The 19,318-nt window shown below is 40.6% G+C and overlaps 1 protein-coding gene across 13 annotated transcripts in view; it reads right to left on the bottom strand.

Annotated features, from left to right (window-relative positions):
• Positions 1-19,318, bottom strand: part of LOC149351412 (uncharacterized) — a 214,447-nt gene that overhangs the window by 78,490 nt on the left and 116,639 nt on the right. For 10 of the 13 annotated variants that reach the window (XM_089580739.1, XM_089580741.1, XM_089580730.1 and 7 more), the window contains 8 exons: positions 14,674-14,770; positions 13,620-13,848; positions 10,971-11,216; positions 10,833-10,908; positions 9,995-10,201; positions 7,906-8,034; positions 7,726-7,826; positions 4,356-4,431 (listed from right to left, as the gene is read on the bottom strand). In XM_089580739.1, the coding sequence (XP_089436865.1) occupies positions 4,356-4,431; positions 7,726-7,826; positions 7,906-8,034; positions 9,995-10,201; positions 10,833-10,908; positions 10,971-11,216; positions 13,620-13,848; positions 14,674-14,770 (1,161 nt within the window). The remainder of the gene's footprint in view (positions 1-4,355; positions 4,432-7,725; positions 7,827-7,905; positions 8,035-9,994; positions 10,202-10,832; positions 10,909-10,970; positions 11,217-13,619; positions 13,849-14,673; positions 14,771-19,318) is intronic. The other 3 variants (XM_089580740.1, XM_089580729.1, XM_089580737.1) reach the window with 1 other exon arrangement.

The following is a 19,318-nucleotide window of genomic DNA, read 5'->3' as shown; positions in this document are numbered from 1 at the left end:
CCTGTAACTGCTTTGTGTGCAATATGGCTAAAATCAAGCACAACTTTAGCATTAGGCGTAGGCATACATTCAACCCGTCAAAGTGTAAGTGTACAAAAACAAACCAAAACATAAACAAAGGCTGCTCCAAAGCACAGCTTGCATTGTGAAAAAATAGCAGCATGCGTGTATAGTAGCCAAGCAAGCGGTGGACCCCTTAAAAAAAAATACCACAGGCTCACTTACGGCCCGGCTTCGCAATGTTGTCAGAAGACTGGGCAACTGTCAGTCCACTACAGGGGCAAGGGTGGGTGGCACACTAGCAACCTCACAACATTCCACTTTCAGGAGCATCTAAAGCATAGTCTCTACAAAACAAGTCCTCAGTTAGGTTACTGCCAAAGAACAGACACTACAGAATCTCACATGATGCTCTTCAAAAAAATAATCAGCTTGCAACCAAGTGCAACAATGAAAATGTTCATACGTGTTGCCTACAATACACACACTTACTAGAAATGACAGAATGTGCCATTGTTGCGACACAAATGACGAACTATTTAAGATTATGTTAAAAGGATGTCAGCTTTCTCACACTTATGGTTTATCCAAAGGTTCCATCCAAAATGCAAAATTACAAGTTTTTACATTCATTAGCTTTCCATAACAGTTGAGCCCACATATAACAATATTACAGGAATGTCAAGACCTCGCTGTCACAACCAATAATCATTGCTAAATAACAGTGCTCAAAAATTGCACTGGGAAAGGGGAAAAGAAATAAGAAATTATGTACACTATAGTAAGAGGTGTGGCAATAAGCAATGCATTTATGGTCATAATACACAAAATCAAAAACTGTGAAGAGCTACATTTTACATGATAAAAAAATTAATAAAATGTGTAGCACACAAGAATGAACCTGTTTTCAAGACATCTTAAAGGTAACTGTACTCATTTCAAAATCACAGGCAGATAGGTGCAGGACTGTAGGTAAGCAGCATGAACCAAAAGAATCAAATGAATGTTTTGAATCTTTTCTGCTGTGCTCTGCCATAACAAGAATGAAAATGCCTGTGCACCCAAGAGTCTTAAGATATCCTTTGCAATTCATCACACATACAAGCGGATAAACATACTTTTCTGACTGAACCAACAGCCTAACGATAACTACTGCGAATAGTGAGCTAATGCTTCTCTCACTACTTCTTGCATTAGTGCATAAAATAAGTCATGACTGTACTCATGCTTGTGGTGTCAAACTATTGGGAAGAGTAACTGAGCAATACCATTGCTGAGAATGTGCACTTCCATCGTTAAATGACTAGAAAACAGTGGGAACACACCTCTACCTACACCTATATTGTGCTTCATTGCAATCAGAAAAAAAAAATGCTTGCAGCAAAAAAAAAGAGACCATTTATGCATGTATTTTTGCAGGCTGCCAATGGAAAAGAGCAGCATTAATATACTAAAATTACCAATACAACTGTAACAGTAGTTATACGAGGACTCAACTGCCTGTAACCTTTCATGCATGTGTTATGCAAAAGAATAACTTCCTATCAGAGCAATATTATGAACAAAACATTGCATGAGGGATTTCAGATCAAGGCCTTCAACAGAGTTAATACAAAACACTGTTAAGCACTTCACAAATGAGCCTGCGAAAGTCCACACACAAAATCAGCTTGTACGAGCACGGCACCTGCTGCAACCAAGCTGCAAGCAGCAGCACCAGCAGCCACTAAGACATACCATGGGTACCCGACACTGTTAGCAAGTTAGAAAAAAAAGCAGCCACTAGAAATAAAACTGGCAGCTGCAAGGCTGTACAGTACTGGCACAAAACTGAAACAGACCAGCTCAGCTTGAATATGCTGTTTTTACACTAGATTGACATTTTTTGTACTTTAATTCATTGCCAATAAAACATTCTTTTTCCTTACTTCATAAACTACAAAAGCTTTAATGCTCACAAACATCTGAGATCACAATGCAAATATTACATTTTTTGTTTGCCAATTTTCTATTTTACCCAGACTTTGCAAAATATTTCAAGCCTTGTGCTGTACTGGGTACACAATGATAAAGCAGCAACAGCAACTAACATTCAACACTGCAATCTGAAATGCATGTCAAGAGTTACACAAGCAGCAAGACCTTCAAAAAAGTAGTGCAGTCTGGTTATGCAATGGTCTTCAGAGAAACAATTTTGATCCATAAGCACGAGGCCTGACTTTGAACCTTAAGAACTGACAACTACATAAAGCAAAAGAACATCTCCAAGAGTTACGGGTTTCTGAAAACACCAACAAACACATGTACTACCTGAAAATATTAGTTATTATCTCTGAAGAAATACAGACTCAAAACAAAATTCTTTTATTACTCCATCACATTTCTGTAAATACAAAAAGCACACCTTGTATAATGCACTAACACGACGAAAAGTACTAACAGCTTTTACACAAAATTCAGCTTGTGTAAAACAGCTCTTCCTGCACATTTTTTTTTCCCTCACTCTACCAACTATGTGGTATCAGCTAGAACAAGGGAATGGTCAAAATACAGATTGGTAGGATAGAGTCTTGCAGCATGACTTTTTTTTTTAATCCTAAAGTAGCACCAGAAATGCACATTTCTGGAGCCCAGCCACTGCAGTACAAATTTTTTTTTAGCGAAACCAAACAAAAACCAAACCAAACAACATACTTGTGCCACTATACGAGCACAGCAAAACAGCTTGCTTGCTTGCAATATGCACAGCAAACAGTGTTAGAAATGGTGCAGCGTGTCAGTAGCTAGAGCGAGCACACTGAAAGCAGGGCCATAACCCCAGCACATCTCTTGCAAAAACATATGCTTGTGGTGGGAAAAAAAACAAGCAAGCATAGCAATGGCTTGTGAGCTGCTGAAAGACATGTGCATAACGTGACAAAGTGCTGCCACACATAACAGCAGACTTAAGGACTTCCCTCTCAAATGGCAAACGAAGTGCGACTAAAAAGTAGGCACTATAAAGTCTGATTCCAGATGGCGTCTACTATGTCCTGTCAATATACCCCAGCTGCTGCACGAAGTTAATGAAGAAGGAGGCACATGAGAAAAAAACAACAGCCCTTGTTGAATGCTGCAAAAATGCTAACCTAATAAAAGTTACAGTATGTCACAGCCTTTTCTACAAGCATATTATAATTTTTTTTTTTTCATATTCTGCTTGCCCTAGCACAGGTACTTAGGCATACAATCACACCTGGCCATAGCTTAATCTCTAAGTTAGCCTGAAAAAAAGATGCCTAAGAAAACATTTCCTTGCAATTCATTATCTATCACCATAAATTTGCAAGTGCCCTTTCCTCCAAGACTAAAACCGCAGAACCTCAATTTCTACTTCCTCTTCACAACAAGGAGCATCAAACTTTAAAGGGACACTAAAGAAAATTCTTTGCACACTCCTAAAGTCATCAAAAATGAGTAATAACATTCAGTGCTTTTCTGACAAACCTGTAGGCATTTTTTCATGAGAACAGTAAAATGAAAAAGGCCATTTTAGTTTCTTGCCTTTGAGACAGACTTTAAGACATCTTAATGAAGGTCACTACTAACTGAATTAGAGGGTGCAATTACTACAGTTTCTATACATGTCATTGCTACACAGGTTCCCTGACGATTTTAAAGAACGACAAAAGTTCAACTGCTGGCTACTGTGTGCACTGTGAAGATGATAAAATCCAGGCTAAACGGTGACAGGCCTAACTAAATCATTTCACCTGACCACATGGCAAAGGCCAGGCATGAATTCTGAGGCATGCATTCTTAGAAAGCTTGCAGCTGATCTATCCACAGCATGAAACCAAAGAGTAAACTAATTGGTACAAAAGAAAGATAAAAAACTATACTACTTCAGAGAGGTGGCGCACAACTCATTCATTAGTAGAAACAAAATTGATTTTGAGATACAGCGTTTTGTTATAGGTATAACAACACTTGTTAAAATAATACACTGAAATACAAGCACAAAAGAGCAAGACGAATGATTAAAAAACATGATCTATCACTCCATGATAATACTTGACCGAATACATCATACCCAACAATTCACATAAGGCCTCTTGGAGCCACTTCAATTTTTGTAATTAAACTGCAGCTCTGAACCATTGCTAATATAATAGTTCACAATAAGCCTCCAAAAACCCAACCTATACAAGATATACTAATCATGAGCAAGAATGACTTTAGTGTCCCTTTAAATTTTTTTTTTTTTTTTCAATTCACGGAAATATTCCAAGCTTATGTAACTAAAAAGGAGGCACAATTCCTCAAGAGTCTGAGAAAAGCAAGCAACTATAAGCAACGATGACAAGCCCACTTACCCTTAGCCTCAGAACCAGTGTGCTTCTCGTGGACCGATCCAGTCTCGCTACTCGTCTCCTCCGCCGACTCGGCCTCCTTGCACAGAGTGTGAAAGACATGACCCCTCATGAGGCCGCCCGCCACATGCCCACCATACCACCCATCTGAGGAGAGGCCCATTGAACCACACCACAGGCTGGGAACAAGGGCCTCACAATTCTGATTACACAAGTTCCAGGATGACAGTGAAACCCGGCAAGTCATAAGAAACACCCTAACAAAAGCTTTTGTAATCAGTATTTCATTAGCAGTGGATGAATAGAAAAACAAAGGCCAGAAAATTTAACACCGACAGCTCCAAGCTAACTCATGTTTAACAAGTACACTTAAAGCATCAGTGAAGATATTGTGAGTCTTTGATTGGCTTCAGACACTGTACAGGGCGTCCCAGCTGACTTTAGCCAGGGTTTAAAAATATGCCACGGCACTCTAAGACGATGCGACCATGTGCATGTTGCTGGCTATTGTATGGAGCGACTCATACTATTTCTGTATTGGGCTTAATTGCATAATTAGCCGAGATTAATTAACCAACTTTGCAAGTGACAAAGGTAGGGGAAAAATTCCAATGAGAAAGTTGTAGAATGGTCCGCAAAACGTCTGACTGAACAGTTTCTAATTTTCCATCTATTACCTATTAGCTTTTTTTGCTCGCTGCAGATGCCTAAGAAATACAAAAAAAAATGCCACATGACATGTCCGCTTGCGCGCCACGATTACAGTGCTCTCAAAAGTTGTGCCCAGCTAACGAACAGCTCATTTAGACGGGTGTGCGGCCACTGAAAAGGTGACAAGCCTGCGATGCAGGTGCTGGCTGTGCGATTTACGCGAGTGCAAGCAATAAGGGCTATGTCTGCTTATCGCTATCATAAGCCATTGCAAGGGAAGCATACCGCTGGCGTAAATCGCACAGCCAGCTGCTGCGTTGCTGCCCTGTCACCTTTCAAGCGGCAGCACACCGGGCTAAATGACCTGTTCGTTTATATGCGGAATGTTTGAGAGCACTGCAACCATGGCGCGCAAGCGGGCATGTTACGTGGTATTTTTTGGTATTTCGTGGGCATCTGCAGTGAGCGAAAAAAAAGCTAATATGCAATAGATGGAAAGTTAGAAACTGTTTAATCGCGTGTTTTGCATACCGTTCTACAACTTTTTCATCTGAATTTTTTTACTATCTTCGTTGCTTTCAAAGTTGGTTCATTAATATAGACTAATTATGCAATAAAGCACAATACAAAAAGTAGCCTGACTTGCTACATACAACAGCCAGCAACATGCATTTGGTCGCATCGTCTCAGAGCGCCTCGCATATTTTTAAACCCTCGCTGAAGTTAGCTGTATATATTCAATGTAATGCCAAATAGATTCACCATTTAGCTACACAATGATTTATATTCATAAATGTCAAATTCTTTTTAAAAAATTCTCGAAAACTGACAAGTGTGCACCACACACCTCCAGCTTGTGCCTGCATGCCTTATTAACAAGCACAACATGCAACTCAAGCAGTGCTTCTTCACTGCATAAACTTTCAGGCATGACTGTGCTTTCAAACTAATTATCAAGTATTGCATTGATATCAGACAAAGAAATAAATCTTTCTTAAACCTAAGAAATTGGCTTATTTCAGTTCAACAGTGCATAAAATTAGAATTCGTTGGCAGGAATTAGCCTACTACCAGGTTTAGCAAAAGCACTTTCCTAGATTCTGTGAATAAAATTGATAACCTGTCTTCAATGGCAAACCTTTGGGAATGTTTCAAACTTTCCCCTGTAAATTGTGATGGTGCCCTCAGTCAAAAGTCAACTGAAATACACACTGCAGGCAGTATGCAAAAAGGAGGAGGATGTGCTCTTCCCAAAAGATAAATTTATCACCACTTGCACAACTATCATGGATTTTCCAAAAGTCCCACAATCAACAGAAAATTCCACTACTTGCAGAGCCCCATCTTTTGCACTTTGTCTTCCAGGACAGGAAAAAATTAATTCTTGAAAAAGCATGAAGGCAAGGACACAGGAACAGGTGTGCACATAGACACTGTCAGTACCTGCGTTCTTCTCTTGTTTACACTGTTTCAACAACGATCAACCACTACCTCACCCCAGCTCCTACAGTTACAAAAAAAAGAAAGCCCACAGAATATTAAAAAAATATACAACTGCCCACATGAACACTACAACAGTGCTGCTCCCTAATACGTTGTAACCAAACAAACTCGCCTCCTGGCTTCGCCTGATAGTAAAGATAAGCCCATCTTGAAGACGACCATAACCTTCATGTTGCTTCATACCATGAAGACATGTGAAACACACTAAGTATCTTATGAGTGATCAACTTCAGTGGGCACACAGTTCAATATATCGAATGCTCCACTGAATGCAAGTTCGATATGGGCAAACAATAGCGCTATAATGTTGCACGGGCTTTTCAAGAGGCTGTTCCGAATGTTCAATATAAAAAATAATTCAATATATCCAGAATGATGAACTGTACTGCATACAGAGCACAGGAATGTGCACATGAGCGCAACTGGAAGGTGGAAGAAAAAAAGGTTGCTGGTCAGTGCAGCACAATATTCAATACTTAGATGGTTACCTTAAATGTCAGAAAAGTTTAAACAAACATCAAAGTTCCACGCCAAGCAGAAAATGCAGGTAGTAAACGTCAAGCTCAGCTACACGCTATGTACACCCCCCGTCAACAGTATACAGCCCAAGGCGTTTGATTCTAAGGAGTTTAGCGGGGCTCCCTAGCATATCTAGCAGTCCAAGGTTTGGCAGGATTGAGGACTCGATGTCATTCCTCCTTCGAGAGGTTCCGGTGGCTGAGGATGCATAACGAGGCATGCAGCAGGCTTCAGAAGCAAACCCCTCGGGCGGTATACTTTTGACGGGGGGTGTACCTTTGTACTAAAACATGGCACTCCACAGCAGTAATGTCACAGAGGCAGTATGTGTCTAAAAAGGGTTCAGAACCGTAAGGGAATCGACCAGTAATCAGGATGTAAGCACAGGCCTGTGCCATAGCCATGCAGTCTTTTTAGAGGCCTGGCACTAACAATCTAGAATATAGAAATCATGTTCCAGCAATTTCACATATGGATTAGAAAACAATTCCATGAAAAACAATGTGGGTTTTTGCATTAAACCATGCACATTCCATGGTATAAAAATGCTTCCATATCATATGCTCACATCTGAAATGTTACCACACAAAGCATTTAAATAAACAATAGCAATTCACGGAAGAATTTTTTTTTTTTTTCTGCACGTAAGACATGAAGGCTGCAAGCAAGTGCCATTTAAAAAGATGTGCATGCAACTGACCTTCATGAGGTCCTGCTCGTCGTAAGAGACGTCCAAGGAAGCATCCCTCTTCAGCGACGTGTCTTTGGGAGTTCCCAGTTCCTCACGGAAAGTGTCGAACCCTATGCAATAAAAAAAAGAAGTGCACATGTTGGCAACCGCTATACTAAGATTAATGCCTCTTTTTCAGACTCAACTTACCGGACTGGTCGAGGTGAACTTTGGCAACAGCTTTTTCGACATCATCAGTCACAAGCTCTACGTTGAACATGCACTTGTTGACAATATCTTCTCGATTGATCATACGTAGGCCTTTCTCCAGGTTGTTTCCTAAAGAATTACAAGCAGACAACCGCACACATGTTCAAAACAACAGAATTTTCTGGTCAGTAAGAAATGATTAACTTCCAGTATAGCATACTTTTTAATGATTTGCAGTGCCAGCAAATACAGTTACAGTGAAATTAAAAAATCTCAAACTCGAACTGATGCTAAACCTGAATTTACACACCTGGCTACTCTTGCATTTATCTCAAAAAAAGAAAACATGAATTATATCGACTCACTAAAATGATGCAACTACTAATTCAAACCATGTTGCACATAATGCTTGTGCCATGACCTGTCCATGCCAGCACCGCTTCTTGGCCCCCATAATCACAGCAGCACCCCTGGCAGCAGGTCCTGTCTCTATATCAAACTTCCGGGGAAGCATCACGGTCATTAGAGAGATGCTGAAGAACTCTGCCTCAACTCTAGAGTCTTGCATAAAAACATGCTCATAAGCATACGAGACCGTTTCTGAGGTTTTCCTCATGTGATTATATAGTGAGAAGCAGCCAAAATTACACTGTGTCTTGTTCAGGGGAAAAAAAAAACTTGGAAAAAGACTAGCAGTGCCAATAAGAACACGATCTTCAAGCAAACGTTGTGTGGTGGCAGCTGTAAAGATTTCTTCCACCTTCTGCCCCAGTATCTATGAGATTTCTTCCAACTGTTCAGAGCCCCCTGTAGTACAGTACAAAGCCCTAAGTTTCATTCAAAGCGGCAGCAGCCATGCTAAAAACTGCACTATGGGTCTTCTCTCTCTGCCCTTTGCAACGTCACTTAAAAAACAATAGCACTCAAGTCAAAAAGCGCAAGAGTTATGCTGTTGCCAGAAAGGCACAATTGAAAACGTGCATCCAGCCTGGCCACACAAAAAATGAATACGCATGCTACCAACCCATAGCCCATCTGGCATAATTTAATGCAGCTCGGAAGAGCAGCGATCACTTGCCATGCTTTTCATTTCTAAACGCAGCCATTTAGACGGAACAGATTCAGAAGAAACATGAAGTTTTACCACCAAGCGGCTATAACAGCTGATGCTCTAAAATCATTTTGTAGCTTTGAAAAAAAAAACTACACAATGTGATAAAAACAAGACTTGGCATGTGACATGACCCATTAATGTGACTAATGGGTCATAATAATGTAACAATGTGACTGATAGCACTGGGCCATGTGACCTAGCTATCTGATGTCATTTTGAGCGGACCATGACATCCCCAGGGGGGGGCGGGGGGGTCGGCAGGACTAGTCATAGCCATTAGTGCTGTAAAACCCCTCATTTTGTGACTTTCAACAAAGTGCACACAACCAATACAAATTATCTGGCATGTAGGGGTGACATGGGCTACAAGAGGCACTGTAGTGGAGAGCTCTGGATTAATTATGACCACCTGGGGATACTTTAACATGCACTAACATCACACAGCACAAACATTTTTGCATTTTGCCTCTATCACAATGCGGTCGCAGCAGCCAGGATTTGATCCTGCGACCCTGGGATAAGCAGCTATACACCATAGGCACTATGCTATCATGGCAGCTCAAGAGGACCAACATTTCCACATGCCCTAAGCATGCAGACCAATGGCTGAGCTTGCCAGCAGAACATGTTAAATGAGAAATATTCGATGTGCCTTTCCCACAGGAGGGCATAACTGTACATAACAAATAGACCTAAAACAAATAGACCCAAAGAACAAGGCTATTGAAATCAACCATAGCCATGTTTCATAGCTATGTGCCACAATGAGCACAATGAAGTTCACACCAGCTAAGCAAACGGCCAAAGCCTGCAAGCAGACAACTTGCTTCTCAAAGCCCTCTACCCGATTGTCAAACTGAGAACAATAGTCATTTGTTACTTCCAAAAATTAAATAACAAACCTAGACGGTCTCACATGCCACAATATTGTGAATCACACACACTAACTGTCAACTTGAGGAAGCCTGTGCCTACCTGTGGCACGGCCTCCAGCTCTCTTCATCCAGAGTCGAAGCATGAGCAGCGCTTGCTGAGCCAGGTCACTTGGGCATTCTGTGCGAATAGATGCCACATCTTGCTCTGGCACATCCAGCTGTGCTGCCAAAGCTGGCCAGTCTGATCCCAGCTCTCGTGCAATGTCGGAGAGCCTCAGGTCTGCACGGTGGATTAGCTCAGGCTTGGCTGCAGTGAGTAAATGTGCCAAGCCAATGAAATCAGCACACTGTCTTCACTCCTGACACAAGAAACATGCAATCTTGTTACTTTAGTTCCAAAATTTTCAAATCTTCAAATCTTAACATATCTAAGTACTTGATAAGAAAATTTTGAAGAACTACAAAGACTTTGTGACACACTTATAATGCCTTGTAAACTCGTAGCTTTTCGTTTCTCTTCAATGACAACTTCAATAAAAAAAAAAAAAAACGTCACACTGATTTACGATTCAGTGCAGCACCCTTAAGTGTTAAAAATATTTCATGTGTGTGCTTTTCATACAAGCAAGTCACCACAAATTACATTTCCCAATGTGGACATTCTACTTGTACAACCACATATTTCAAAATAAAAGCAACAAGTTAGCGTTTAGCAGCCAACGTACTGAGTGTTGCTTTATAAAGTTGCAAAACAAACAATTTTAAGAATCAACTGCAGATGTTCGTTTGCCAGTAACAATATGACAGATAGCACACCATTTCAAGTAAAAAGACAAAACTAATAGTAGTGTGGTTAGCACATCTTGTTTTGGTGTGTAGATACAATGTTTTTTTCTATGCCAAGCAAGCTTGGTTAGAAGTGACATGAATGGACCTACCAAGGCCTGTCTCCTCGACGAAGCCATACTTTTTCTCCAGTGTAACCAGCTCCGAGAGGTTCTGTGAGGCTTCATACTGCAGAACAAAGTAGCTGGTAGGTAAACACATCATCTTTCCCACATAACAGCGAGCCTTACCTCAGGCAAGGCAATGTTGAGATTGCAGAGGGGTGCCTGCGGGGGCTCTGTCGCACGGGCAGCCCGTGGCTGGCGCATGAACGCAAGCCGTCCGAGAGGCTCCTGGTGTGGGTCCTTAACCCGAACCGCAAAGGGCAGTCGATTTTCTCGAAAGGCCTGGAACTGCAGCTGCAGCTGCTCGCCCGACTTGGTCACAGGAACCAAATTGCCCCCAAACTCAAGGTATTGGCTTTTCTTCTCCAGCACCTTGAAGAAAATCAACAAACGCCTTATCAGTCAAGAAATACAAAGAGCCTTAAAAATGCCCTGCACATCTGGTCTGAAACATGACTGATCTGCATGTTTTATGCAGCACAGCAATTAAAAGAAAGCACCACTGCCACAGGAGTTGTTAGACTGCACTGTTACAACTAATTAAGCACTAATTATTGCATTACTGCCAAACTCTCTTTATTATGCCACAATATATATGCACTTATTTTTCATGTACTCAAAAAAGTTCCCAATTCAACAATGTGCATATAAACTTGATGCCATTTTACAAGACTGCAAAGTATGGGGTAAATGGGGCTATGCAGATAGTAAAAGAATGAACACACTGGTTCCCGATCCACAGCCTCCCACACTTGCGCCCCAATGAGATTCAAATGCACAGGCATTATGAGAAAGAGAGAACAGTGGCTGAGCTGCATTACACTGAGCTGCATCACACTGCTGCCAAGCAGCTCAAATTACAGACGCTACTTGCTCAATTATCAAGCATGTTCGCCAGAGAACTGGCTAGCACACATGGTCCAGAAAAACGGTAAAACAAAGATCTTCCTACTGGAGCTGAGAACACTGAGTAACAGTGCACCCCAGAGACCAATATAAAAGCTCGCAAGCCATTTTTGTGCACATCACCCACAAATTAATTCAATTAGGTGACTCAGAAACAGGCATCAATAGCAAATCAGACACCTTTGAATGCCTTTTCAATACCTGGCATGAAGAGTAATTAGTCACTGGTGCAGCTTAACAATTCTTTTTACCAACGCTGACTCTCAGACAGCAAGCAGCAAGCACTACACTATTATTCTTATAAAACCAGCACAAAAGAAACGCTACACTGCCAAAAAACATGAACAACTGATGGTGTGCACAAAGCCTTCACTGTGGGTAACAATACTTCAATGAAGGCCAGTGAGAGAGGTAAGCGGAAAGGCAAGGAGGTCAACGAGTTACACACCAGGTTGGTTGCATTACACATGATGAAAGGGATGAAGCCTCAAGGTGACAAGGTTAGTGATGGTGGCAACCTATCAATAATTACAGACATCTGCACTCGTGCAGAGTACATTCTTCTTGATCACTACTCTCATTAAGCATTACGAAAATATAAACAGCCAATTGGCTCGCTCTTGTTGTTTTTTCAGTGTTAGTGAGACAAGGGGAAAGAAAGCCACTGCGCACTACACTGCTTTATTTCACTCTATTTAAGCTCTGAACAGCAACAGGGGGTGCAATCCCATATTAGCTAAACATTCTAGGAGTAGCTACAGTGTTTTGATGCACAAAGCAGACAAGATCTGAGAAACTTTGGTGGCAGACCACCTTCTCACTGCATGAGTCAACTTTCTGACACAAAACAAAAATACTGATAATTAAAAGTGCTAAAGCAATTATGACAATGACATTCCACTCCGGGGGTTCTCTATGTGGGTTCTATAGAATCTAGGGTCTCTATGAGTTGCAGTCTGGACTTAGCAAGTACTTCACAAGTGTGCCAATGAAGATATGGTCATATTTTGAACAGAGGCTGCTTCACTTTTTCCGCACCCCCCTGACAGAACAATAGATGCATTGCTTCCTTTAGTAATCACTTATACCTGTGAAAAGGCATTTTTGGTGCTTGCTTTTAGGAGTAAGCACAGGAACAGGGTTGAACTAGCAGCTGATATCAAGGTGGTGCTCAGTGTGACAAAGCCACAATTTACTAAGCGTTACAACCTAATTAATCTTGCCCAGTTCCTAACATGCTAGCATCTACTCAGCTTTCAGTGTTCCAACAGTGCACTGACTCTTTAACACTACCAGGCTTTAAAATTCATTGCATGTAAACACAACAAGACAAAGAGGCAGTGGAGAGGGCACATGACCAGGTGGCACCTTCATGCTTTCAGATGGATATAAGAATTCCTAGAGTCCAAAACCTATTCTGCCCTAATGTGAATGTACAGAGCTGGCGTAACATCATAATTATGAAGAATAATTCTACATCTGACCCCTTAATGGCAGCAGGTTCAGCTGGATTGAAATCAGTACTCAAGCTTACTACACCAGGGGCATTTCTCCTAATATACGACTAAGCTTTTCCAATACTTCAAGCTGTGAACGAAACCGGAATCATACAAGTGTTAGTTGCATTATGGTTAATTCAGGCATTGGACTGGCAGCAATGAAGCTATGGGAATCGTGTATTTAAGTTCCAAGTCATGGCACATGAGAGCAGTAAAAACCCTCTGTTGCAGCCTTTTATGGAGTGCTGTCAGGAACAAAAACTAGCTTTTCTGCCTCGATTTGCTCCACATTCGAGGTCACCTTTCGACATCAAAACTAGATGGTCCAAATTTTTCAAATGTATGCCTGTGAAGCATAACAAGCCCTTACCTCTACGTCACGACTTTTGGCCACCTCAGTGAAGTGTTCTTGACTTTCTAGTGTTTTGTCCTCTTTGTCATCTGTCATGCAGAAGACGCGCAGCTGAGCTTCCATAGGGTCCTGACGCTTCGCAAACACGACGAACTTGGCCATAAATGGTACATGCATTGCTTCTGCATATAGCTCTGTTGCAAACTTGGTTGCTTCACTCACTTGTCGACAGTCCATAAGCCAAAACCTAAATAAAGGAGAAATTATTAAAACACCATCCCAGCACACAAAGTAAATCCAGCCTTTTCTAATTTACTCGGACTGACGAAGAAAGTCCAGTACCGTAATGCCATAACATAAGAACTTTAAAAGATACCTTAACATAGCACTAATTTCATGAAGAAGTCACTCAACAAATCAACCTTTTATATGCTACCTTCTGCACTATTGGCAAAGTCTAAATATTTTACAGCTGATTGGTCAAACAATACAGCTGGCACTATAACAGTTGGTTGCAATATATGGTAAAGCTACAACAAGGTGCATTAACTGCAGCTGCAAGCATGCTTTTACTAATCCCACACGGTAACAGCCTTATTTTTCTAAGGTTAAAGAACAAGTTCATTCAAGTATCGTTAGTGAGTGTTACTTTGTGTTCTGAATTTTCAAAAAGAGGAAGAAACTTATGCACCAACTCTGTAAAAAAAAGTATATGCTTACCTAAAAACAGTCTATCACATTCTAAGCATTCCAACAGTAAAAGTCCACTTTTGAACTAAATCACCTTTCTATATACAGTAAGCTATGCTAGCAGCATTCTCGTTTCATAAGAGAGAGAGCAGCAAGCTTGTATTTAAAACTTAATACTTAATTAACTGATACTGGACCTGCAAGCGTTTTTGCTACAGAGACAAAACCTCAGAACCAGCAATTTTTTATTATATTTCTTCCACAATACTAAAAGAAATTTTGGGCCCAAGCAGGAGTGAAATTTCATTTCATTCAATAAGAGTTGCTATTCTGTATTTCTATGAAAACATGCACAGCATTTGTAAGTAAGACAAGGGCAGACCTGGCTGAGACTGTTGTCGTGAATGAAACGCAGTCATTGACAAAGGTAAGTGGTGTTGACCCAGTCACATCTTCCCACTGAGCCTTGTTTGTGCCGCCTGAAATTTGAATTTCAATCAAACAATCGACCATCACTTTTCACATGTGCAAAAGGTAAGCACCAAATGGTCATTCAGCTATAGGTTAGCGCTCACGTTCCATTACATTCAATCAGCAAAAATAAAAAAGACTAAAAATCACACAACTAATCTATTTACCTGCCACAGAACAATAATCCACAAGTGAATGCCTTTTTTGTTTTTGCACAAAAGGGTCTGTTTTAGGTCGACCACCAACCATTCAAAACACAATATTTATACCACGTGAAAACCACATACCATACCATAGATTAACAGTCAAAAAGCAAAAATCAAGCTCATTAGCTTACACACTGCTTGAAGTGCTTGAAGTGCTGCAAGAATGTGCTGAATAAAGAAATGCTTGTAACTCCACACATGACATACAACTTTCAGATGGTGTGAAAAGTAAGGTTGAAGCATTATGATAGAGAAACCATGCCTTTCCCAGCATGTTAAATAGAAAATTTTAGTAATGCTGTATGATTAACAGTACAGGCACTAAAAATGCTATACAAATATATACAATATTAACTCTTCAATATCTCGTTATAAATTAAATATTTCATATTGCTAGAAAAGTGTCATTGCAACTTTCACCGCAATGACTTCTGACTTTATCATTCTCTACCACATTCTCTACCATGGTATTATATACACATCCCTAAAGTATTATTGAAGTGGCAAAACCTCTTTCTGCACCTTATAAAAGATGCCTGCTGTACATAAAAGTCGCTATAAGACGTATGATGTGTAAACATGCAAATTCATATGTATAAATTTGTATGATTATAAATAGTATTTTTATAATTCATTCCATATTACAAATTCACAACATATGAACTTGTAATATGAAATTAGTAATCAGCACATCTGAACTATTTGCCTTCAACTTTTACTCCAAATGCTCTTTCCTCTAGTCCTGTGAGTAGCGGCCTTATTTTTCCAAAGCTACCCATAACAAGCGCAGTAATTAAACAAACAAAAGCATGATCACTGAAAACCATAACTAATGCTCATACCACAGCCAGAAATCTATTTTTAGCATGGCACACACGGCTAATAGGAATGCAACACAAGTTATTATTCATAAAACAACTCAAACCTGTGGCTAGGTATCTATACATAAAAATTTTGAGGCACATTTCCTGAAATTAAAACTAATCAAATTTTACATTTTTATTTAGCTGCTCCAGCAAATTTTTAGTACCTTCACCAAGTCATATTTTTACTAGTGACAAAACAGGGATCATGCGTACTAGGAAATTCATGCTGTTTGATCACACTGCCCTGACAAGGATTAACTGCAAATGCTTCAGGATGCAGTTTGACTGCCAAACTTTAAAATGATAAAGCTTTTGAAAGGCAGGCACTAAGCCATGTCAGTGACACTGTATGGTTGATTCCTTATTCTCTGGCATTTTTACAACATAATAAAGGGCCAGTCTCACTCAAAAGTATCACTACTTTCAGCAACCACCCTGTCAGCAATCGACTACGACTCCATTCTCAGGGCAGCAATAGCTACCAACTGGGTGCTATGCACAGAAATAAAATAAAACAATGAGCCTCTACATGCTGCACAAAATTCGATTCAGTTTGTGAAACAGATTTAGCATCCAAGTTTGTTTAGCCAAAAATATGGGGGCATGCCAAGGAACCGTGTGATTGGCAACAATACAACAGTAGCAGCAAGCAGAAACTGCGTCAGATTAAATGAAATAAAACGCACAAAACTAGACTAAACGATGTCTCAGTAACAATATTATCTGACTAACAACATATCACAAAAGCTATGCTACTTGTCAACATACCCATTACACACTAGACTGAAAGACAGCAATAAAGCTAATAATAATATGAACTGACTAACCACATGGTGCAAAATCTACACTGCTTCTCAATACACCCATTATAGACACCAAGAGTTACTGACCATAATGCTTTTAAATTACTGAACTTAAACTTTCTAGAACTTTTAATTTGTAAAAGTGCACTGTTAAAATTCGGAAGGAAATGTTCACTGATACAAAAAAAAAAAATGCTACATGCTTACTGTCTCATAGTACAAGCAGTGTTCACCATTAGCATGCAAGCAAAGCATGCTGCATAGCATCAGTAAAACCACTGCCATGCTGAAGTGTGGCCGCTATGGTCAAATAAATAAAAGGGGGAAGGGGGGGTGGGGGTGAACACACGGACAACATTTTACAAAGCAGTGTGCAAGATGAGAGGTGTTTTAGCCTGCAAATCCTAACCTTCTCACTCCAGAAATACAACTCTGCAAAGCTGACCAAACACAGTGCCATGAATCAAAACAAAATGGATGCTGCCACATTTTGTAGAGCTGCGAGCATTAGTCACAAACAGTACTGTTTGTAACAGCCCTCCTACTGCAGCTGTTTAGTACAAGGCGATGAAATCAAAGTTGATCCTGTCCATTCAGGCAAATTTCTGCCAAGGATATGCAAAGTAGGTCTGGTTAAAACACTAAACTAAAATGCATGGTGCACTGAAATGCACGCCCTGGCACAAGACACAGGAGCACATTTTTGCACTAGCCATATTTTTCAACCTAATCACAAAATCCAACAAACAGAGAAATCACTGGTGAAAACTACGCAACAGCATGCTTGCTTGATTTTTTTGTAATGCTTATAGTTATATGGTAAATAACTCGGACTTCCCAAGGCTCTCAAAACTTCACTACCTGGCCTTTGTTGTATAGATGCACAAAAAGGGATTCTTAAAGCATGCTGAATACCATGAGGTGACAATGAAATGAATGTACCATATTTACGCAAATGTAAGGCGACCACGACTATAATGCAAGGGTCGACTTTGAGGGGCACGAAACAGGCGAAAAAAAGCACAAGATTTTAATGCGAGGGTCGGCTTTCCAGACCCGAGACAAGACAAAAAATAATTACGCAATAGCAATGTGAGGAACAAGGCTGCATGCTTGAACTGAAAGTTAGAAATTTACTAATAATGAAGTACCTCAAGAATGGCTTTCCCGTGGCTCGTCTTCATAGGAAGGCGAGGACGCCCCTTCGAGCTTTAACATAGTACAGCAGTTGCTACCCGTTTTTGTGGGAAGGTTTCAGGGACCTTTTCTTTTTCAAGAGCGCCGCGAAAAAGATTATCAGATAAGACCTCTAAGCATGGATTTCCACCGCCCCATCACTGCGTTTACCATGTGCTTTTAGAAGCCTCGTCAGAAAAACAAAACTTCTCCCAATCACACAACCATGTGATGAGTCAAGCCTCTCAAACGTCACTGACTGTTTTAGGCAGCATTTAAACGAGTCATCGCCTAACAAGCGGAGCCATCAAAAAATTGCCCGGCAGCATGTGAGTTTGGTGTTGCCAAAAGGTGCAATAGGTACTGAGAAAAGCAGTGAAAGCAGCGAGAGCACCGAGAGTGTCTTTTTGCGTGCAATAGTGGCATCATACTTCTGTGCACCCATATCGGATAACGACCATTCATCTGCGACATCAGTGGTGCTGTGGACGTTGAGGGTACCTAGCGAACCTTAACACATAGAACAAAATGAAGGTGTTTACGTCACGTGTGTTCTAACAGAGTTTCCCAGGAATGATGCATCAAATTCACGAAGTGTGCCTTTTCTGGTGTTAGTTTGTCTTCACTCTGCCGCTGCTCTAATATGTGACCTGCTGTGCCAGTCACCTTAGTTAAATATTTGCAGCACTCTAACTTTTTTTATTTCGTTCCTTTTTTTCCGGTTCCCGAAGTTGGGGGCCGACCTGCACAATGCCATCAACCAATATGCAAGTGAAAAAGGCATAGTATGCCTTCGTCTCAGCATAACATTAGTTTATAACGCGAGGGGTGACTTTTCACTTGCATTTTCAGTAAAAAAAAAAAAAAACTCCCGTTACATTCGAGTAAATACAGTAACAGATGTGACAAGTGTTCACAAATTCATTCTTTCCATTTAACTCGATTGATCCGAGCTGACCTGTTTTGTTCACACGCAAAAACAATAAACTCTCATTAATTCAAAGGCTCCCTTTAATTTCAACTCCACATAATTCGATCGAATTTTTGGTGCCTTTAAAGTTTGAATTATTGAGAGTCAACTGTATGTTCCGGCAAGTAGTTAACATAAAGGAAGGGGGGGAGGCAGTCCCTCGTGATACCTCAGCTCTGAAGCTTGCACGTAAAAATGCACTACCAGGTGCCAGTGCTACGGAGCCCACGGTGATGCACTGCCTGATAGCAAGTGGAGGATCTAAATAGAGGAAGAACTACATTGATACTTACTCATCTTAGGTGCTTGAATTCAGTGAAAATTATTAAAACAAAGGAAGCTTGGCCTGGCTCCATCCTGAACCTATTTGATATTAGTCTGATATACATGATCACAACACATCTGCTCATTATAGCAAGAAGTATCAGGCACTTGCCCAGGCTGCCAGGACCTCTGCCAGGGCATTATAACAGAGACATGAAAGAGTCCTTGCATCATGCACTTTGTGCATGCTTTCATTTAGTTCAGAAGTGGA

This window comes from Amblyomma mixtum, chromosome 3 (genome assembly GCF_055824585.1).
Source record: "Amblyomma mixtum isolate Tamu chromosome 3, ASM5582458v1, whole genome shotgun sequence".
Lineage (NCBI taxonomy): Eukaryota > Metazoa > Arthropoda > Arachnida > Ixodida > Ixodidae > Amblyomma > Amblyomma mixtum.
This window is presented reverse-complemented; position numbering and strand designations above follow the sequence as displayed.